Source organism: Hyla sarda, chromosome 7 (assembly GCF_029499605.1).
Source record: "Hyla sarda isolate aHylSar1 chromosome 7, aHylSar1.hap1, whole genome shotgun sequence".
Taxonomy (NCBI): Eukaryota; Metazoa; Chordata; class Amphibia; order Anura; family Hylidae; genus Hyla; species Hyla sarda.
In genome coordinates, this window is record NC_079195.1 from 35,508,052 (window position 1) to 35,531,092 (window position 23,041).

General features: G+C 44.4%; 1 protein-coding gene and 1 long non-coding RNA gene across 5 annotated transcripts in view; one reads left to right on the top strand and one right to left on the bottom strand.

Annotated features, from left to right (window-relative positions):
* LOC130283260 (uncharacterized) overlaps positions 1-23,041 on the top strand; it is a 105,686-nt gene that overhangs the window by 58,462 nt on the left and 24,183 nt on the right. The window contains exons 3-5 of the long non-coding RNA XR_008846624.1: positions 9,803-9,927; positions 10,869-11,001; positions 12,964-13,010. This is a non-coding gene — a long non-coding RNA (uncharacterized LOC130283260). The remainder of the gene's footprint in view (positions 1-9,802; positions 9,928-10,868; positions 11,002-12,963; positions 13,011-23,041) is intronic.
* SLIT1 (slit guidance ligand 1) overlaps positions 1-23,041 on the bottom strand; it is a 390,223-nt gene that overhangs the window by 11,348 nt on the left and 355,834 nt on the right. For all 4 annotated transcript variants that reach the window (XM_056532480.1, XM_056532484.1, XM_056532482.1 and 1 more), the window contains exons 29-33: positions 12,537-12,676; positions 9,811-9,904; positions 8,067-8,204; positions 2,282-2,519; positions 24-154 (exon numbers count right to left, since the gene is read on the bottom strand). In XM_056532480.1, coding sequence (XP_056388455.1) covers positions 24-154; positions 2,282-2,519; positions 8,067-8,204; positions 9,811-9,904; positions 12,537-12,676 — 741 coding nt within the window. The remainder of the gene's footprint in view (positions 1-23; positions 155-2,281; positions 2,520-8,066; positions 8,205-9,810; positions 9,905-12,536; positions 12,677-23,041) is intronic.

Sequence of the window (23,041 nt, forward strand, 5' to 3'; positions counted from 1 at the left end):
AAGAAAACAGTCACAGGTCTTACCTATAGATGGCAGAGCTGGGGAAGCTCCCGGGGTCATAGCTGACTCTCACGTGACCCTGATATAACTCTACAGCCATGTGATCGCGATCACCGTTATATAGGAGAATTCCATTGTCCTCAGCTGTGGATACCTGCAACATTGTAGGGAGACAGTGAATAACATGGAAACTAGGTATGAACCTTTACTTGTTACCTATCCCCACAATTAAAGGGGTACTCCCAGTGCTCTCTGCTGACATCTCTGTCCAGAGCAGCATATGTTTGCTATGGGAATTTTCTCCTGCTCTGGATAGTTCTTAAAAAAAGATGTCAGCAGAGAGCACTGTGGTCATGATGTCAGCAGAGAGCTCTGTGTTCCAAAAAGAAAACCATTTCCTCTGTAGTATTCAGCAGCTAATAAGTGCTGGAAGGATTAAGATTTTTTTTTTTTATAGAAGTAATTTACAAATCTGTTTAATTTTCTGCCACCAGTTGATAAAAAAAAAAAAAAAAAAAAAAAAAGGTTTCCACCGGAGTACCCCTTTAACCTCAATAGAATAATAGATCAATGGTTTTATCATTAACCATCAGGATCTAATGATTACAATAATTCCACACAGTGGACAATAAATCTATTGATAAAGAAGCTGCAGAAAAAGGCCCTACTATATCGTTAAAGGGGTACTCCGGTGGAAAACAATTTTTCTTCAAATCAACTGATGCCAGAAAGTTAAACAGATTTGTAAATTACTTCTATCAAAAAAAGCTTAATCCTTCCAGTACTTATCAGCTGCTGTATGTTTCACAGGAAGTTGTGTAGTTCTTTCCAGTCTGACCACAGTGCTCTCTGCTGCCACCTCTGTCCGTATCAGGAACTCTCCGGAGCAGGAGAGGTTTGCTATGGGGATTTGCTCCTACTCTGGACAGTTCCTGACATGGACAGAGGTGTCAGCAGAGAGCACTGTGGTCAGACTGGAAAGAACTACACAACTTCCTCTGGAGCATACAGCAGTTGATAAGTACTGGAAGGGTAAAGATTTTTAAATAGAAGTCATTTATGAATCCATTTAACTTTCTGGAGCCAGTTGATATGAAAAAATAAAAAATAAGTTTCCCACCGGAGTACCCCTTTAAAGGGGTACTCCAGTGGAAAACAATTTATATGAAATCAACTGGTGCCAGAAAGTTAAACGAATTTGTAAATTACTTCTATAAAAAAAAAATATTAATCCTTCCAGTACTTATTAGCTGCTGTATGCTCCACAGGAATTTCTTTTCTTTTTGAATGTCCTTTCTGTCTGACCACAGTGCTCTCTGCTGACACCTCTGTCTGTCTCAGGAACTGACCAGAGTAGGAGCAAATCCCCATAGCAAACTTCTCCTACTCTGGACAGTTCCAAAAATGGACAGAGGTGTCAGCAGAGAGCACTGTGGTCACACAGAAAGGAAATTCAAAAAGAAAAGAACTTCCTCTGTAGTATACAGCAGCTGATAAGTACTGGAAGGATTAAGATTTTTTAATAGAAGTAATTTACAAATCTGTTTAGCTTTCTGGCACCAGTTGATTTCAAATAAATTGTTTTCCACCGGAGTACCCCTTTAAAACAACAATAAAGAGGATTATGAAATTCCTAGAAACAACACCACCATTGTCAGTAGGCTGTGTCTGTTATTGCAGCTCATCGGTGCTGTCAGAATCAAAATCTTGTTATATGTTGTACATCTTGGCAAAACATTTACCTTATTCTCCTTTTTATAGAAATCATGGCTTACAAAAAAAGACCACTAGGGGTCTCCATACCATCCAGAACATAATCCTGTCCGGCTGCAGCATCATCTTTGTCCCAGCTGAAGCACAGACTGGGACAAAGTCCAGGAGGTGAGGGTGGGACTAGCACTCCTCTGTGCTCACTCCTGTCCTGTCTTTTAGACTATAGCAGGAAAACAGAGAGGAGGGGTTTACAGAGCAGCCTGCAGTGATGGGATGAAGAGACTCAGCACAGCACAGCAGACTCAGGGAGGAAGTGAATGCATGCATCTTTTAATCCAATACTCCAAGTCCCATTGCTGCCGGATTAAAGCAATGCTTTGTGCATTCACATTTTGCAGGTTTTGGTTATGCAAATGTAGTTTTTTTTGTTTTGTTTTTTTGGAGTCAACGTGTTTGCAAATTGTAATGTCCCGACCTCAGCACCGCCAAGCAGAGGGGTTTGTGTTTTCCTAACTTGCTGACAATTTGCGCGTTGTGTGATGCCACTATATAGATTATTGACACCTACCTGAAGAGTGATGTTCGCCCGAGGCCAGTTCTGTAGGTCTGTGAATTGCAGGTAGGTGTCTCGATCCACAAAATTGACACTCAAGAGCTTCTCGCACCTGTTCCCTCCGAAGCCTGGGAGACACTGGCACACCGCGCTGTTCCCCAGGTCAATGCACTTGGCTCCGTTCTGGCAGTCGGCTAACTTGCAGGGGTTCAACAGGGCGGATGCTTGTGATGGCATCTCGCAGAGCTGCCCGCTGGGAGAGGAGAAAAGAGAAGGTGGGGGGAGAGTTATTGGAATAGATTATACCAGAATGATTCATGTACCAGTCACTGACACCATACAGCAGGATCAGGTGACCTCAACTATGTCTACTGAATCACCCCTTACATCAGTGGTGTCCAAACTGTGAACCTCCAGCTGTTGCAAAACTACAACTCCCAGCATGTTGGACTATATAGTATAGGTCAGTGATTCCCAACCACGGGTATCTCTAGCTGTTGCAAAATTACAACTCCCAGCATGCCCGGACAGCCAACGGCTGTCCGGGCATGCTGGGAGTTGTAGTTTTGCAACAGCTGGAGGTCCACAGTTTGGAGACAATTCCCTTACATCATTAAAGGGGTACTCTACTGGAAAACATTTTTATTTTATTTTACTATTTTATTTTTTTTATCAACTGGTGCCAGAAAGTTAAACAGATTTGTAAATGACTTCTATTAAAAAAATCTTAATCCTTCCAGTACTTATCAGCTGCTGTTATGAGCCACAGGAAGTTCTTTTCGAATGTCCTTTCTGTCTGACCACAGTGCTCTCTGCTGACACCCCTGTCCATTTTCGGAACTGTCCAGAACAGGATAGGTTTCCTATGGGGATTTGCTCCAATTCAGGCAGAAAGGAAATTCAGAAAGAAAAGAACTTCCTGCGGATCATAATAGCAAAAAGAAATGAATTTCCTGTGATGTCATGACCACAGTGCTCTCTGCTGACCTCTGCTGTCCATTTTAGGACGTGTCCAGAGCAGGAGAAAATCCCCATAGCAAACATATGCTGCTCTGGACAGTTCCTAAAATGGACAGCAGAGGTCACCAGAGAGCACTGTGGTCATGACATCAGAGGAAAGGCATTTCTTTTTTGGATTTCTCTTTAGTATACAGCCCCTAAAAAGTACTGGAAGGAATAAGATTTTTTTTAATAGAAGTGATTTACAAATCTGTTTAACTTTCTGGCACCAGTTGATTTAAAAAAAAAAAAAAAATGTTTTCCAGCGGAGTACCCCTTTAAAGGAGTACTCCGGGATATGAAAACGTATCCCCTTTGCCCAGGATAGGGGAGGATTTTTCAGATTGCAGGGGGTCTGACCGCTGCCCCCCCCCCCCAAAAAAAATCTCCCATACGAGGCCCCCCGGCTCTCCTGCCAAATAGCGCCCATTGACCACCGCACAAAGCGGCACCGATTTGTGCGGTGGTCGAAAACGCCCCTACCTGTGGACTACTGGGGCCCTATATGACAGATCACGGGGGGTCCCAGCAGTCGGACCCCCAGGTGATCTGAAACGTATCCCTTTCCTTAGGATAGGGGATACGTTTTAATATCCTGGAGTACTCCTTTAATGTGACATAGTCCTGTTCACCTATAGATGCAGCAGAGCCGAATTTGTTCTCTTTGGAGCCATATTGCTATGAACACTGACAACTCCCTGATTTGGGCATGCTGGGATTTTTAGTTTTGCAATATTTGGAGGTCCGCAGTTTGGAGACCGCTCCCATGCACCACTAATGTGACACGGTCCTGTTCACCTATCGACGCAGCAGTGCGGAATCTGTTCTCTTTTCGGCTATATCGCAACGAACACTGCGACAACTTCCTGACTCTGGCTCATTTTGTAGGGTTACCTCTCATCCCCTATAAGGCTATGTCCACGAGGCGGAATTCCACAATCCCGCACAAATTCCGCACTTTGCTGAAAGGAATTGCAGATTTGCGAAACTCTGCCATTATTTTGGCAGAATTCTGTGTTTTCTAAACACAAAATTCTGCCAATAAAATTCAAGCCCCAACGAGTTCGATGGGATTTCGCCTGCGATTCGAGACTAGACTTATATTTTTCCGGAATGCGGAACTTCAGCGGCAGAAATTTCTCCACGGGAATGACGCGCGGAATTCCTGCCTGAATTTACTGCACATAGAGAGAGATTTATCAAAACCTGTCCAGAGGAAACGTTGCTGAGTTGCCCATAGCAACCAATCAGATCGCTACTTTCATTTTTCAGAGGCCTTTTCAAAAATGAAAGAAGCGATCTGATTGGTTGCTATGGGCAACTCAGCAACTTTTCCTCTGGACAGGTTTTGATAAATCTCCCCCATAAGGTTCAGTGGGATTCTGCTTCTCCCATTCAGACAGCTGGGGGACCCAATGGGACATTGAACCTTATGTGCAGTAAATTCCGGTGGAACATAGCCTAAAAGTGCACATAGGGGAAGCGCTACTTATTGACAAACTCGATATTCCAGATCGTGAATGTACAGTGATCCCTCAACTTACAATGGCCTCAACATACAATAGTTTCAACATACAATGGTCTTTTCTGGACCATTGTAACTTGAAACCAGACTCAACATACAATGCTACAGACAGTCCAGATCTGTGAAACGTGTCAATGGCCGGAAGAACCGACCAATCAGAATGGGCATTCACTGGTAAAACCCCTGTATTACTGAAGTGTATGCACTGACTGGTGTCTGGTAGCGCCCCCTACAGTACAGGGAGGTATTACATGTTCTGTACTACTTTTAACCTGTACCACGATTAGCTGCTCCTTTGGACACCAGGTGAGGGCGGCTCCATTTTACCTTTTTTTAGGACACTGTGTGTACTGTACAGGACCCTGAAGAAGCTCCTGTCCTCTACATAGACCAGTGTCTCCCAAGCAGGGTGCCCCCAGCTGTTGCAAAACTACAACTCCCAGCATGCCCGGACAGCCTTTGGCTGTCCGGGCATGCTGAGAGTTGTAGTTTTGCAACAGCTGGAGCCACCCTGGTTGGGAAACACTGAAATAGACAGTGATTACAGCTCCCAGCAGATCTTTCTTACTTTTATATGCAAGGATTTGCTTTCTCTGTATTAGTTATCTACTTATTTTTGTTTTAATCCTCACTTTTTTCCTATTTTTGGATGACATTTTGGTGGCTTCAGAACCAATTACCAGGTTTCCATAGAGTTATGGTCTCAACATACAATGGTTTCAACATACAATGGTCGTCCTGGAACCAATTAAAGGGGTACTCCGGTGAAAAACTTTTTTTTTTTTTTATAAATCAACTGGTGGCAGAAAGTTAAACAGATTTGTAAATTACTTCTATTCAAAAATATTAATCCTTCCTGTACTTATTAGCTGCTGAATACTACAGCGGAAATTCTTTTCTTTTTGAAACACAGAGCTGTCTGCTGACATCATGAGCACAGTGCTCTCTGCTGACATCTCTGTCCATTTGAGGAACTGCCAGCGTAAAAGGAAATCCCCATAGCAAACATATGCTGTTCTGGGCAGTTCCTAAAATGGACAGAGATGTCAGCAGAGAGCACTGTGCTCGTGATGTCAGCAGAGAGCTCTGTGTTTCAAAAAGAAAAGAATTTCCGCTGTAGTATTCAGCAGCTAATAAGTACTGGAAGGATTAAGATTTTTTAATAGAAGTAATTTACAAATCTGTTTAACTTTCTGGCACCAGTTGATTTAAAAAAAAAAAAAAAGTTTTTCACCGGAGTACCCCTTTAATATTGTAACTTGCGGGACCACTGTATAGCCTATTAATAGTTTCCTCTCTCTCGCACTCCGTCTTTCTACAGAGGACATCGCTGTGACGCCAACAATGAGATTTTAACTTTCCAACTTCTGTTCGTCCCTTTAAGCTTTATTAAGAGGATTTCGCTCTATGGGATTTTGGCCAAGAATAGTTAAGTAATACAAATAACAGGGACTGGTGGTAAATTCCCCTCCACGAGTGTCTGTGCACGTCACATGGCAGCCACGGCAACGACACATGACCAAAGATATTTTACGTTAAATCTGCACCTCTCAATGGGGCCTCTATACAGAGGATTTCATCCTGAAAATTGCATTAATTCTCCAGCAAATTTAAATTCCTGTCACTTAATAAATTTTGATAGATCAGGGGAACGTGCAGAAGATTTATTATAAGACTATGGGGCAAAGATCGCTGAGATTCGGAAAGTAAAGAGCGATATTGCGCAATTATCCTTGTCCAGTCTCCTAATTGTGGGTTCGAAACTTTTGACGTCTGAAGACAAAGACATGTCAAAAATGCTTTAAAGGGGTACTCCGGTAAAAAACTTTTTTTAATTTTTTTTAATTTTATTTTTTTAAATCAACTGGTGCCAGAAAGTTAAACAGATTTGTAAATGACTTCTATAAAAAAAAATCTTAATCCTTCCTGTACTTATTAGCTGCTGAATACTACAGCGGAAATTCTTTTCTTTTTGAAACACAGAGCTGTCTGCTGACATCACGAGCACAGTGCTCTCTGCTGACATCTCTGTCCATTTTAGGAACTGTCCAGAACAGTGTATGTTTGCTATGGGGATTTCCTTTTACTCTGGACAGTTCCTAAAATGGACAGTGATGTCAGCAGAGAGCACTGTGCTCATGATGTCAGCAGAGAGCTCTGTGTTTCAAATGGAAAAGAATTTCCTCTGTAGTATTCAGCAGCTAATAAGTACAGGAAGGATTAAGATATTAATAGAAGTAAATTTACAAATCTGTTTAACTTTCTGGCACCAGTTGATTTAAAAAAAAAAATTGTTTTTCACCGGAGTACCCCTTTAAGTGACAAGTACACTTTAAAGGGGTACTCTGGTAGAAAGGAAACTGTTTAGAAATCAACTGGTGCCAGTTGTAATCAGATTTGTAAATTACTTCTATTTAAAAATCTTAATCCTTCCAGTACTTATCAGCTGCTGTATACGCCAGAGGAAGTTGTGTAGTTCTTTCCAGTCTGACCACAGTGCTCTCTGCTGCCACCTCTGTCCATGTCAGGAACTGTTCAGAGAAATCAGAGCAAATCTCTCTATCTCTAATCAGTTCCTGAGATGGACAGAGGTGGCAGCCGAGAGCACTGTGGTCAGACTAGAAAGAACTACATGGTTTCCTCTAGGGCAGTCGTCTCCAACCTGCGGACCTCCAGATGTTGCAAAACTACAACTCCCAGCATGCCCGGACAGCCAACGGCTGTCCGGGCATGCTGGGAGTTGTAGTTTTGCAACATCTGGAGGTCCACAGGTTGGAGACCACTGCTCTAGGGCATACAGCAGCTGATAAGTACTGGAAGGATTAAGATTTTTAAATAGAAGGAATTAACATATCTGTATAACTTTATGACACCAGTGGATTAGATATTTTCCCTCTGGAGTGCCCCTTTAATGTTTCTTATTTACACTTGTTTATGAAAAAGTTGAATTAAACTCTATGGGGGGGGGGGGGGGGGAGATTTATAAAAAAAAAAAAAACTGCACAGAGGAAAAGACCAGTTTCCCATAGCAACCAATCAGATCGCTTCTTTCATTTTTGAAAAGGCCTCAGAAAAATGAAAGAAGCGATCTGATTGGTTGTTATGGACAACTGGTCAACTCTTCCTCTGCGCAGGTTTTGGTAAATCTCCCCCTATATGGTCTCTGTCATAGCCCCTGGAGGAGTTGTGGTTCTGCTTCACCGAAGGCAAAGTTGGCTTTACCGTACAGGATGCACTGCATAACATGACAGTATATGGGCAAAGTCTGTCTCTTACCTGAAACCCTCTGTGCACTGACAGGAGTACCCGTTCACCTCATCCACACATTGGGCATTGTTCTGGCAGCGATGGTCCTTGCAGTCATCATAATTGAGGCTGCAGTTCTCCCCTATATAGCCCGGTGCACATTCACATCTGGGAAGACAAACAGGCAGGTCATTTTCTCATGGCCTGATAGGCAGATTATTACCGTAGTGTCAATCGGTATCAACGAGGTGCTAGACGGCATAAGGAATGGCACCAGATAATTTGGACCGTTTCACCATGTCATGTAGGACACATTGGGGGAGATTTATCAAAACCTGTCCAGAGGAAAAGTTGCCCAGTTGCCCATGGCAACCAATCAACTCGCTTCTTTCATTTTTAACAAGGCCTCTGCAAAATGAAAGAAGCGATCTGATTGGTTGCTATGGGCAACTCAGCAACTCTTCCTTTGCACAGGTTTTGATAAATCTCCCCCATTTTGTCTATGTGATGCTCTATTACAGGTGCTTTCCCTTAAAGGGTTACTACCGTGGAAAACTTTTTTTTCTAAATCAACTGGTGCCAGAAAGTTAAACAGATTTGTAAATCACTTCTATTAAAAAATCTTCATCCTTCCAGTACTTTTAGGGGCTGTATACTAGATAGAAATCCAAAAAAGAAATGCATTTCCTGTGATGTCCTGACCACAGTGCTCTCTGCTGACCTCTGCTGTCCATTTTAGGAACTGTCCAGAGAAGCATATGTTTGCTATGAGGATTTTCTCCAGTTCCTAAAATGGACAGCAGAGGTCAGCAGAGAGCACTGTGGTCAGGACATCACAGGAAATGCATTTCTTTTTTTGGATTTCTCTTTAGTATACAGCCCCTAAAAAGTACTGGAAGGATTAAGATTTTTTAATAGAAGTGATTTACAAATCTGTTTAACTTTCTGGCACCAGTTGATAAAAAAAAAAAAAGTTTTCCACGGTAGTACCCCTTGAAGGCAGTGGTCCCCGACCCAGTTCTACAGGCCCACTATTATTCCTTTTTTTTAAAGTTATTTCATTGGACTGTTGGTGGCTCTGCACTAAGGACCCTCCTGTATGAACCAATGGCCTTCACAAATTGGCACCTGGTGATATTTTGTCTTGACTGAAAGATGGTCTCAGTAGACATGCTCAAGACTAAAGGGGTACTCCGGCCCCAAGACATCTTATACCCTATCCAAAGGATAGGGGATAAGATGTCTGATCGCAGGGGGTCCCACTGCTGGGGACCCCTGTAATCTCAGCGTTATGCCTCCCGACCACGGGGATGGACTATCGTGACGTCACGACTCCGCCCCCTCAATGCAAGTCTATGGGAGGGGGCGTGACGGCCGTCACGCCCCCTCCCATAGACTTGCATTGAGGGGGCGGGGTGTAATGTCACAAGGGGGCGGAGTCGTGACATCACGATACTCCTTTCTCCGTGGTCGGGAGGCATAACACTGAGAGCCTCCAGCGCTTCCGGCAGTGCTTACAGGTGGGTGCTGCATGCTAGATTGTGGGGGTCCCCAGTGGCGGGACCCCCCGCGATCAGATATCTTATCCCCGATACTTTGGATAGGGGATAAGATGTCTTGGGGCCGGCGTACCCCTTTAAAGTGCCAAAAGGTACCGGATATTTGTTCCTTTTGTAGGCCCCCTTGACCTTCTTTCCCCATTTGACCTACTCCGCATTATTGTATTGCATTTATGATGTGACTTATATATCCCTATTATGGTTTAGTCACTTACTTTGGACCCTCCGCAGTGGAGATACATTTGGAGTCGGGATGACATGGATTGAGCTCTGCTGAACAAAAGTCCAACAATTGTTCGCAGTATTCTCCTACAGAACAAGAGGGAAAACAGGTCAGGAGAGAAAAAAGCTTAGATAACTCTACATTAGTTTGTTGTTATAAGATAAAGTACAGGATAAAGGAGAATTCTATTCTATTCCAGACTATTCCAAGGCTTGGGCTTAGAAATGAGTGAACTGGCCTCTTCTCTACCAATTTCGCCCCGAATTCCCCCTCACGTTCCAAATTTGGATTTGTCCGAAATTATTATTATTATTTTTTTTAGATTTGTTTTGTCCAAATCACGATGTACAGGGGCAGGGACTCTTGCTAAAGACAGGAGTCCCTGCTCCTGAACACTGAGTGGCAAGAAGTACACTGTTTGTGTCACCGATCAGTTACAATCACGGTGTGTGCAGCCCGGTGCATTGCCGCCTACATTCAGTAAGGCATACAGTGTACAGGAGCAGGGACTCCTACCCTTTGTCATGAGTCCCTGCCCCTGTACATTGTTTCTGTGATGCCAAATGCCACGCAGAGATCCTTGCCCAATAGATGTGTCCAGCCAAGAGAATTTGTTGGGCTTACTGGAGGTTAGTCTACATTAGACTATGTTGGACAACATTTCCTGGGCTTGGTACTCTTTAGTACAGGCATAGACAACTTTTGGCACTACAGATATTTTGGACTACATCTCCCATGATGCTTTGGCAGAATTCTGTCTGTAAGAACATCAAGGGAGATGTAGTCCTAAACATCTGCAGTGACAAAGGTTGCCAATGCCTGCTATAGTGTAGGCCTCTCTGCTCGGTATACAGCAGCAGGGACTACTTTTTGACAAGGGTCCCTGCTCCTGTGCAATCAGCCATGAAATCTAAGACAAATCCAAATTTGCCAATTTGAGAAAATCCTTTTGAAACATATTTAGGGAGGTTTTGCTCATCACTATGCGCTACTCATTTTAAATAGACAGTTGTAGATCGATAGTCAAAACACATTTCTGCTTTTTCACAGTTGACCAGGTATTGGCTACGGGATGTCAGCCTGAAGAGCTGCCCAATATAAGTGAGCTAACCTAAAAACAGACCAACAATAGAAAGGGGGAGGCACACCAATATATAGAAACCAGAAGAACGTATTCACAACTGTGAGTATATACTAAGCCGCGATCCTCCGTTCTTCCAATAACTTCAAACCACCTGCGGGGTGCAAGGCATTCAGTATGAAGAAACTGAGCATAGTATAACAAAGAAGCGATAGCGTGCACTCACTGCATAGTCTGTGTATTCAGTCCAGTAGGCTCAGGGTCCGGGAGATGTCCATGGATAGCACTGAAGCTCTCGGAGGCAACGCCAGCTGTTTCACACGGTACTCCGTGCTTCTTCCGGCCTCCAAACTGAGGCCGGAAGAAGCACAGAGTACTGTGTGAAACGGCTGGCGTTGCCTCCAAGTGCTTCAGTGCCATCCATGGACGTCTCCCAGACCCTGAGCCTCCTGGACTGAATACACAGACTATGCGGTAAGTGTACAATATCGCCATTTCACACGGTACTCTGTGCTTCTTCCGGCCTCCAAACTGAGGCCGGAAGAAGCATAGAGTACTGTGTGAAACGGCTGGCGTTGCCTCCAAGTGCTTCAGTGTCATCCATGGACGTCTCCCAGACCCTGAGCCTCCTGGACTGAATACACAGACTATGCGGTAAGTGCACGTTATCGCCATTTCACACGGTAGTCTGTGCTTCTTCCGGCCTCCAAACTGAGGCCGGAAGAAGCAGAAAGTACTGTGTGAAACGGCTGGCGATGCCTCCGAGCGCTTCGGTGCCATCCATTGACGTTTCCCGGACCCTGAGCCTCCTGGACTGAATACACAGACTATGCGGTAAGTGCAAGTTATCGCTGTTTCACACGGTAGTCCGTGCTTCTTCCGGCCTCCGTGTGGAGGCTGGAAGAAGCACGGAGTACCGTGTAAAACAGCTGGCATTGCCTCCGAGCGCTTCGGTGCCATCCATGGACGTCTCCCAGACCCTGAGCCTCCTGGACTGAATACACAGACTATGCGGTAAGTGCACGTTATCGCCATTTCACACGGTAGTCTGTGCTTCTTCCGGCCTCCAAACTGAGGCCGGAAGAAGCAGAAAGTACTGTGTGAAACGGCTGGCGATGCCTCCGAGCGCTTCGGTGCCATCCATTGACGTTTCCCGGACCCTGAGCCTCCTGGACTGAATACACAGACTATGCAGTAAGTGCAAGTTATCGCCGTTTCACACGGTAGTCCGTGCTTCTTCCGGCCTCCGTGTGGAGGCTGGAAGAAGCACGGAGTACCGTGTAAAACAGCTGGCATGGCCTCCGAGCGCTTCGGTGCCATTCATGGACGTCTCCCAGACCCTGAGCCTCCTGGACTGAATACACAGACTATGTGGTAAGTGCACGCTATTGCCTTTTCACACGGTACTCTGTGCTTCTTCCGGCCTCCCTGTGGAGGCCGGAGGAAGCATGGAGTACTGTGTGAAATGGCTGGCGTTGCCTCCGAGCGCTTCAGTGCCATCCATGGTTGTCTGCTGGACCCTGAGCCTCCTGGACTGAATACACAGACTATGCGGTGAGTGCACGTTATCGCTTCTTTGTTATACCATAACCTAGAAACAGACATGGTAGAACATTCCAAATAAAAGGTACACTTACCTGTGTATTGTGGTGGGCACTGACACGTGTAGGTGTTTATTCCATCTAGACAGGTTCCACCATTCTCGCAGTCACTGTACTTGCATTCATCTCTGTTCATCGCACACGTCAGTCCTTCGAAACCTTCAGCGCAGGCGCATCTGAGGGTGACAATGCACGGCCGTAAGTCACGGCGCACAAGTAGTAGCGCTACAAACTGTTCTTCATGTCTCGTATGTCCCGCAGTTAACTGATAGGGAGCAATTCAGGTTTTCCAAGCACTTCAACCCTTTCATCTGTCACATAACCTGACACGAAAATCTCCCTGCGATCTCCAATATGTTTAGTTAGCATACATATTACCTTCAGGCTCAGGCTTTTTTTTTTTTTCCTTCTTTTTTCTTTAGCTTTATAGTAAAACTGACAAATAAATCTTGTATATTCGCAGTGCAACATTGAAAATAAATCACATCCGCAAATGTATGAACATGGCAGGTGAGTGGAAACCGGCAGAATTTCGTGTTATGAATTTATAGTACATTTACATTGCGGGCTATTACAATATACCACCAGCATGCTGAGTGGAATGGGGCTTTTCATATCACAAATACTATGGGAACTTTTCGTGTTAGAACAGTGACACCGTGGGTACGAAACACCCCGGCAAATGCCGAATGCTGTGCTTGGTGTAAAACCGTCCGGGTTGCATTGGTCAGTTTAAGAGGGTGGGCAATTAAAGGACTATGCTAGATTACAAGTAGCCTAAAACGCCTCAGTATGGCTAGATCTACATTGAAATTTCCAAGGTGTGAACATAGCTTTAAAGGGTTACTCCACTCCCCAGCATTCGTAACATTTAGTTCCCAACTCTGGGTGCGGGCTTCGGGGGTCGCCACGCCCCCTTGTGATGTCACGCCCTGCCCCTTGTGACGTCACACACTGCCCCTCGTGACGTCACGCCTGCCCCCTCAATGCAAGTCTATGGGAGGGGGTGTGACTGCCGTCACACCCCCTCCCATAGACTTGCATTGAGGGGGAGGGCGTGACGTCACGAGGGGGGCCTGGCGACGCCCCCGAAGCCCCACCCAGCATTCGGAACTAAATGTTCCCCTTTAAATGGGCACTGTCAAATAAAAAAACTTTTTATGTGTTGTACATCTTGGCAAATCATTAACCTTTCTAACAATGTTATCTCATTTTTATAAAAATGTTTTTATATAAATCATGGCTTATAAAAAAAAAAAAAAGAACACTAGGGGTCCCAATACCAAACAGAACATAATCCTGTCTGGCTGCAGCGTCATCTTTGTCCCAGGTGAAGCACAGGCTGGAGGGTGGGAAGTGAGGGCGGGACTAGCACTCCTCTGTGCTCACTCCTGTTCTATCAGACTGCAGCATGAAAACAGAGAGGAGGGGGTTACAGAGCTGCCTGCAGTGATTGAATAAAGAGATCCAGTACAGCAGACTCAGGGAGAAAGTGAAGGCATGGTGAGTGAGGGTAGGCTCAGACACGCCCCTTCCTGAGCAGTTGATGTCGGAATGAGTGAGCAGCAGAACAGAGGGATTTGTGAGCCAAATACAGAAGCTAGACACATAAAAAAAAGATATGAAAAGTATCTTCATGACCTAGTGAGTAACATATACATGTATCATTTTAATTTCTGTGATATGACAGGTAGTGGAAAAATGCTGCAGGTTTTCTGGAGAGAATTTCCATGCAGAAAATTTGCAGTATTTACAGTAGTAGCAAAGTGGGCGAGATTAAGAAAATCTGAGCTACGCAAAAGTCTGCACAAAATCCAGGCAGAAACTTGACCTCTGCTATGGATTTCAAATCTGCAGTGTGTCAGAAATGCTGCAGATCTATTGTTAAAAATGGAAGGTCAAAATCTACAATAAATCTATAGTTTCCATTTAGATTTTATTATGAAAACGCTGCAAATGCAGATTTTTACCCCAAATTAACTAGTATAATCTGCACTTAAAATCCGCAGCGGAATTCCACAACTATTGATATGAGCACATGGTGAGCGTAGACGGAGGCTTGATGGATAACGTAGTGCATTTTTAGGAAGCATCTTGAGTAGAGATGAGCTAATTTACAGTAAATTCGATTCGTCACGAACTTCTCGGCTCGGCAGTTGATGACTTTTCCTGCATAAATGAGTTCAGCTTTCAGGTGCTCCGGTGGGCTGGAAAAGGTGGATACAGTCCTAGAAGACTCTTTCTTAGGAATGTATCCACCTTTTCCAGCCCACCGGAGCACCGGAAAGCTGAACTAATTTATGCAGGATAAGTCATCAACTGCCTAGCCGAGAAGTTCGTGACGAATCGAATTTACTGTAAATTCGCTCATCTCTAATCTTGAGGTAGAACGTGGTGTGCAGCTCTCTGTACTACAGCTAGTTATACATTACAGATACAAATAATAGCTCATGTAATGGGAAGACAACGCCATTACGGGCGACATTTAGTTCTGCGCGGAGGCCCTTCTCAATCTTGATAAGGATCTCTCTTCAGGGCCGAAATGTCAATTGTCTTGTAATTTGGTCTCGGTGGTATACCGCTTATTTGTACTTAATATGCAGAGTGCGTTGACTTGCTACTTCACGTGTATTTTCCCCGGGTACACAACCACATGTGCTCCCTTAGCTAAATGTTTGGCGCTGGAAGATGAGCGTTGAGATGTAGCAGTTACGACTGTGTCAAGATTTGGAACTAGCCGCGGGAGTATCGGTATGGGTCATTTGTGGTAGAGATGAGCGAACTTACAGTAAATTCGATTTGTCACGAACTTCTCGGCTCGGCAGTTGATGACTTTTCCTGCATAAATTAGTTCAGCTTTCCGTCGCTCCGGTGGGCTGGAAAAGGTGGATACAATCCTAGGAGACTGTTTCCTAGGACTGTATCCACCTTTTCCAGCCCACCGGAGCACCTGAAGGCTGAACTAATTTACGCAGGAAAAGTCATCAACTGCCGAGCCGAGAAGTTGGTGACGAATCGAATTTACTGTAAGTTCGCTCACCTCTAATTTGTGGCTTTACATAGCAGGTATATCTATTATAGCAGTGGTCTCAAACTGCGGCCCTCCAGATGTTGCAAAGCTACAACTCCCAGCATGCCCGGACAGCCAACGGCTGTCCGGGCATGCTGGGAGTTGTAGTTTTGCAACATCTGGAGGGCCACAGTTTGGAGACCACTGTATTATAGCATCCACCTTTTCCAGCTTTTCCAGCCCACCGGAGCACCTGAAGGCTGAACTAATTTACGCAGGAAAAGTCATCAACTGCCGAGCCGAGAAGTTTGTGACGAATCGAATTTACTGTAAGTTCGCTCACCTCTAATTTGTGGCTTTGCATAGCAGGTATATCTATTATAGCAGTGGTCTCAAACTGCAGCCCTCCAGATGTTGCAGATGTGGCTGTCCGGGCATGCTGGGAGTTGTAGTTTTGCAACATCTGGAGGGCCACAGTTTGGAAACCACTGTATTATAGCATTGTTCTGTCTCCAGTTTGGGTGGGGTTCTGCAGCTCCGTTACATTGAAGTAAATGGAGCCAAGTTGTAAAACCACACCCAACCTGGAGACAGAGGTAGGCTGGAATTCCACTGAGGATTTTCAAGCAAAACAACGTAAAAAACGCCAACTTTGCCGCACGGCGTATTTTTTTTGCGAAAAAAATGCACCGTCTAGATGTTAGCTGCAAATCAATAGCAAACTGCAAAATGCCAGATCCAATTGGCATTTTTCAGTTTGGCGTTTTTTTTTTTTTTTTAATCCTTTGGGCGTTTTTCACCTATTTTGGGCTCACGGGCTGGTTTCCAAAAAACGCCCTACAAATCCTATTTTGGCGTTTTTTGCACAGAAATCGTGGCGTTTTTCTCCCATAGAAGCCTATGGGAGAGCAAAAAGGTCAAGAAAAACACCATGTTGGTTTTAACTTTGGCGTTTTTGCCGGTGGTTTTTATTCTTTTTTTGGACTTAAGCTTTCCAAGAAAGTGATGGAGATACCTTTTTTAAATAAAATTTCGTAGGGTAACATTTAAAAAAATTACAAAAAAAGATACAGTAGTGATGGAAAAAATTGTATTTAACGAAATTTATCTTTTTTATAACAAAATTTTTATTCATTTTTAAACAAGGATCAATTTATGTGGGCGGGCAGGGCAATAAAAATGTAGCCGACAATAATAAAAATGTAGTGTGTGTGTGTTTTTCACTTTTTATTTTATTTATTTTTTTAGTTAGCACTACTACTCACATCATGGAACACACTGTTCCATGATGGGAGTAGTAGTACCTGTACTAATTGACAGATTGCCCCGTTGCGATCCTCCAGTATAATGTATAGATGCGGCTGCTCTTCTATGGTCCCCTGCACTCACGTATATATACACATATTCATATTTCCCGCAGAGAGCTGTGATTGGCCAGATGGTTCCAGCCAATCACAACTCTGTATGGGAAATAAGAATATGTGTATATATACGGCCATGCAGGGGACCATAGAAGAGCGGCCGGCCGCATCTATACATTATACAGGAGGATATAATTGGTGCATACATACATATGTGACTGACAAATCGGGGCCGCTGTGTTTTTAAAGGGAACCTTACACACAGAACATGCTGCTGTTGCTGAGGGCAGCACAATATAGACAGGCATGCTGTTTCCAGCGGTCTGTCGCTTCCGCAAGTATGTACAGTAGTTTAGTCAAAGACCGCTGGAAACAGCATGTCCGCATGGTAGCATAGTACAGCGGCGGACATGCTGTTTCCAGCGGTCTTTCATATGCAGATACATAGCACATGTTGAAGTCTGCAGTCTGCACCCAGTGCGGCAAGTGATGAATCTGACGTATTCATCCGGATTCTCCCATTCACTGTGCATAGAGTGAAGCCTGTCAGTCATCGGCAGATGGGCAGGGGAGCGGTGCCTAATAGATATGCCGGACTCCCAGTGCCGTATGTAAGTTTGACTAAACTACTGTACATACTTGCGGAAGCGACAGACCGCTGGAAACGGCATGCCTGTCTATATTGTGCTGCCCTCAGCAACAGCAGCATGTTCTGTCTGTAAGGTTCCCTTTAAAAACACAGCGGCCCCCGTTTTGTCATTATACAGGAAGATCACAGCGGGTGTCAGGAGTGACACTCGCTGCGATCTGTCTATTTATGCAGGTACTACAGCTCCCAGCATGGAGCAGAGCATGCTCCATGTTGGGAGTAGTAGTACCTGCAGTTAAGGACAGATCACAGCAGGTGTCACTCCTGACACCCGATGCGATCGTCCTATCTATTGCAGAGATGCAGAGCGGCTTTCTCCTGCGTTCCGCATCTCTGCACTATACTCCGGCCAGCCCTGTGATATGAATAGAACATCATTCATTCATATTTCCCTCTGAGAGCTGTGATTGGCTGCAACCATCCGGCCAATCCCCACTCTGGGCGGTAAATATGAATGAGTGATGTTCTATTCACATCACTGGCCGGAGTATAGTGCAGAGATGCGAGCGCTGTATAGAGCCGCTCCGCATCTCTGCTATATTATGGACAATCGCATCGGGTGTCCCGACTGACACCCGGGGCGATATGTCTATTAGTACAGGTACTACTACTCCCATCATGGAACAGTCTGTTCCATGCTGGGAGTAGTAGTACTACAAAAAAAATTTAAAAAATAGAGAGAGAAAAAGTGAAACACACACTTTATAAAAAATTTATAAAAATTTTGTTATAAAAAATAAAAAAATCGTAAAATTTTTTCCATTCCTACTGCATCCTTTTTTTGGTACCCAACAAATCTTGAAAGAAAAAAAAAAAGGGGCCAAAAAGGCAAATTCCACACAAAGGTAAAAACGCCAGAAAAAACGCCAGAAAAAACAGTGGCAGTTTTTCTGGCGTTTTAAGCCTCGAAAAAAGCAGTGCAAAAACCTCAGTGGAATCCTAGCCATAGAGCTGTTGTGGAAAGAAATTAGCTGTGTTTTTCTATTCTTGGATAACCCCTTTAGACATCAGAAATTTGTTGACAGAACCTGCCAATGTCGATAAGACCAGCTAAGCATCTCACATATATTGGGGGCCTCCTAAATTCTCCCTCTGATGGCAGATATCAGGCAAAAAAAGGATGTTGGATTTCAACTGCCTTATCATTAAAAACACATGCACACTCGACCAAGCTGAGTGTGCATGTGTATGAGGGGATCAGGAGAGATTCCGAGCAGAATCCGCTTGCGGCAGCCTCCCATTGATCTCAGTGGAATGCTGCTTAGTTCATTCATAACACAATTGGAACTCTGATGGAAGATCCAATGGGTTTATTCTTTCTGAAATAAACTTTTTGGCACCACAACTATAGCACGGAAGGTTTTAACATGCTCTAGCATTAAAGGGGTACTCCGGTAGAAAAAAAAAATTCAAATCAACTGGTGCCAGAAAGTTAAACAGATTTGTAAATTACTTCTGTTAAAAAATCTTAACCCTTACCGTACTTATCAGCTGCTGTATGCTCCAGAGGAAGTTGTTTAGTTCTTTTCAGTCTGACCACAGTGCTCTCTGCTGACACCTCTGTCCATATCAGGAACTGTCCAGAGCAGGAGAGGTTTTCTATGGGGATTTGCTCCTACTCTGGACAGTTCCTGACATGGACAGAGGTGTCAGCAGAGAGCACTGTGGTCAGACTGAAAAGAACTACACAACTTCCACTGTAGTATACATCAGCTGATAAGTACTGGAAGGATTAAGTTTTTTTTTAAATAGAAGTAATTTATAAATCTGTTTAACTTTCTGTCACCAGTTTATTTAAAATATATATATATATTTTCCACCAGTGTACCCCTTTAAAAATTATTTTAAGCCAGTGTTTCCCAACCAGTGTGTCTCCACCTGTTGCAAAACTACAACTTCAAGCATGCCGTGAGTTTTGCAACAACTGGAGGCACACTGGTTGGGAAACACTGTTCTTAATCCTGGATGGCGGCAAGCTTCCCATTGTAATACATAAAACGTAACGCCTGAAAATAGAATCAGCGACATTGTTACCCTCCCTACCATTCTGTCTCTTTTTTTTTTCTCTCTCCCATTTGCCCCCCGCTAATAACGGAGGCCTTCACACATTTACTCCCAAATTCCTGCACTTTATTCTGAAATGGATTCTACTCTCTTTAAATTCCCTCAAAATAAAAAGAAAAAGCAGCTCGGAGACATTCGCGTGCAGGTTGAAAGCTGTGAAGAGTAAATGGTTTGTCTGAATGGCTTTTGCAAACCCCAAAGGAAAATATAGGCCTATTGTAAAGATGCTTGGTTACCACGGCAACAGAACGAGAGGCCATTTAGAATTTTTTTTTTTTACATCTGGTAATTTTAGGCTCTTAGAATCAGGTCTGGTCATTTCTGCCTCTTGATTCCACGTAATTTTCAAATAACCCAATTCTCTCTCTCTTTCCTCTCTGACTAAGATTTATTTTTGGCAGCTAATTATCTTCCAGGGATTGGTAAAATGCAGCAAATACGGAACAAAAAATAAATAAATAAAAATAAAGTGGGTCTCCGTCGGTGTTGGGCTACAAGTACTCGCTGGGTGATGGGAGCGACGCTGTCAGTTTAGATGCATATGAAGTTAAAAGCAAATCACGGTAATTATAGGCGTCTCCGGCGCTCTATAGATAGAAGTAAAGAAATACAATTTAGAATGTAAATATGGAAGGATCCTGACAGTTCTTTATTAGTGCTCGTCATTTTGTGTGTGTGCGCTTAGTCGGAGGGGGCTGGGGGGTGCTAAGCACACAACAGATGGCAGCATAATGTACCGCGCAGGTTAATTGGGGGTCTATATGGAATTCTAAAACAGTTTGGATAATCATCCTGTGCGTTCGCGAAGAAGAGGAAGACGGGAAAAAAATAGCTACAACCATTGTGCTCTGGTACTGACTTCGGAGAAAAAGGTGGGGAGGTGGGGTAGAGTGCAAATTATCCGTAGCAGGATGAGTATTTTAATGCAGTGAAGTGGTTACGGCCGTCCTTTCAAGGCAGGTAGAATCTAAATGGGCTCAGCCAGTAAAGTCTTTGTGTGGCCATCAACGCCGGATTGGTGGGGGTCTGACTTCTGGCATTGCCACTGATTGAAGAGGCCATGGTGATACGGGTACGGCACCATACATTTTGTTATGGCCGTGCCTGGTAAAGCAGCCCTTTGCAGTTTGGGCCCATTTAAAGGAGTACTGTGGTACGGGACAATTTATCTGCTATTTAAAGGATAGGGGATAATTGTCTGATAACAAGGGGGGATGGTCGCTGGGACCCCCTGCAATCTGCACAGCGCCCCAGGTCTCTCCATGATTCGGAGCTGTGTCAGCCACAGCGTAAAGCGGTGGCCAACACCCCCCCCCCCATTCATCTTGTTTGCGTATCTTTGGCTCTCCCATAGAGATACATGGAGGGGGCGTGTTGACCACCACTTTGTGTGGGGGTTGACAGTGTACAAGGAGAGCTGGGCACTGCAAAGGGCATCATGGGGGGTTGGGGGCAGCAGTCGGACCTTTGGATAGGGGATAAATTGTTCTGCATTAAACATTGAGTTCCTGAACGCTGTGTGTGGGCTTCTGTGTTCATGCCCGCCCCGTCTTGACGTCACGCCCCCTCTGTGCAAGTCTATGGGAGGGGGCGTGACTGCCGTCGCGCCCCCTTCCCATAGAATTTCATTGAGGGGGCAGGCTGTGATGTCATGAGGGGGTGGGCGTGAACAAGGAAGCCCGCACACAGCGTTCAGGAACTCAATATTCCGGACACTGGGGAGCGGAGTAACCCTTTAAGTATAATGCAACGTTCTTTAAATTTCTAATATTTGATGGGACTATTAATTAAAGGGCTATTCTGGACTCCTCAAAAACGTCATATAATGCTGTGCCTGGGATATTTTCCTACCTCTCAGTCACCCACAGGTCCCTCTGCAGCTCCTGTTTGACTCCTTCCGGTACCCCTGAACCTCATCCCTAAATAAGATCTAGATGCAGGACCAGCTCGGCCAGCAATTGGTTCAGCGGACAGGTTTTGCTCCGAAATCTCGGATGCATGCAGAAGAGAGGAGAATCGAGGAACCGGAAGGAGCCGCAATGGGAGCTGCAGCGGGAAGTAAGTTTTTTGGGATACTGAAATACCTCTTTAAAGGAGTACTGTGGTGCAGGAGAACGTATTCCCTGTCCAAAAGGGATAAGTGTCTGATTGTTGGGGGTCCGGCTGCTGGGACCCCCTGTGATCTCTTGCACGGCGTAATGCTATTCACCCACCCACCAAACCATAGCCATGCCCCCTTTAGACCATGTGACTTATGACATCTTGTCTCTGGCCGCATGGGATGTTGGGAAAGGTCAAAGACAAGAGTAAAATAAATAAGACTACACTTCCAGGTATGGGTTCTGAGCATGAACATGGAACAAAATGGCGCAAGGAGGTAATAGAAGCAAATTACACTGTATTATAACTTGGTAACATTGGTTAGAAGTAGAGATGTGCGAACTTACAGTAAATTCGATTCGTCACGAACTTCTCGGCTCGGCAGTTGATGTCTTTTCCTGCATAAATTAGTTCAGGTGCTCCCGTGGGCTGGAAAAGGTGAATACAGTCCTAGGAGACTCTTTCCTAGGAATGTATCCACCTTTTCCAGCCCACCGGAGCACCTGAAAGCTGAACTAATTTATGCAGGATAAGTCATCAACTGCCGAGCCGAGAAGTTCGTGACGAATCAAATTTACTGTAAGTTCGCTCATCTCTTAGTTAGAAGGATGAAAAAAAAAAAACAATCCTGGACTACCCCTTTAATTCTGAAGTATAACTGCCAGATTTAGGGCTCTTAATGTATCATATATTGGTGTTTTTTTTAGTGGTGCAGGTGTGACAGCAACCTCTATTACAAAACTACAACTCCCAGCATGCCGGGACAGCCAAAGGCTGTCCCGGCATGCTGGGAGTTGTAGTTTTGCACCAACTGGAGGCGCCCTGGTAACTCTATAGCTACACCTCCGTCTGGAGAAGAAAAAGTTTAGTCTCAAGGGGCGACACGCCTTCTTTACCGTGAGGACTGTGAATTTATGGAACGGTCTACCTCAGGAACTGGTCACAGCAGGAACAATTAACAGCTTTAAAACAGGATTAGATACATTCCTGGAACAAAATAAGATTAATGCTTATGAAGAAATAAAAAATCCCATCCCTTCCCCAATATCGCGCCACACCCCTACCCCTTAATTCACTGGTTGAACTTGATGGACATATGTCTTTTTTCGACCGTACTAACTATGTAACTATGTAACCTCTGCTTTAAATGCAAAAATACATGAAAATAAGCCATTAAAAAAAAGCCATTCTTCCGATTGAAATACAGAAACAGAACGAGGGGAGTGGTACACCATTCCTCCAGAGAGACCGCGACAGAACAATTCCTTTCGGTTGTATACAGGTCATCGGTCACCTAATGTTATTTAGCGGGGAAGGCTCTCATGTATTTTGTCAACAAAGGCCTCTGTCCTCAGGG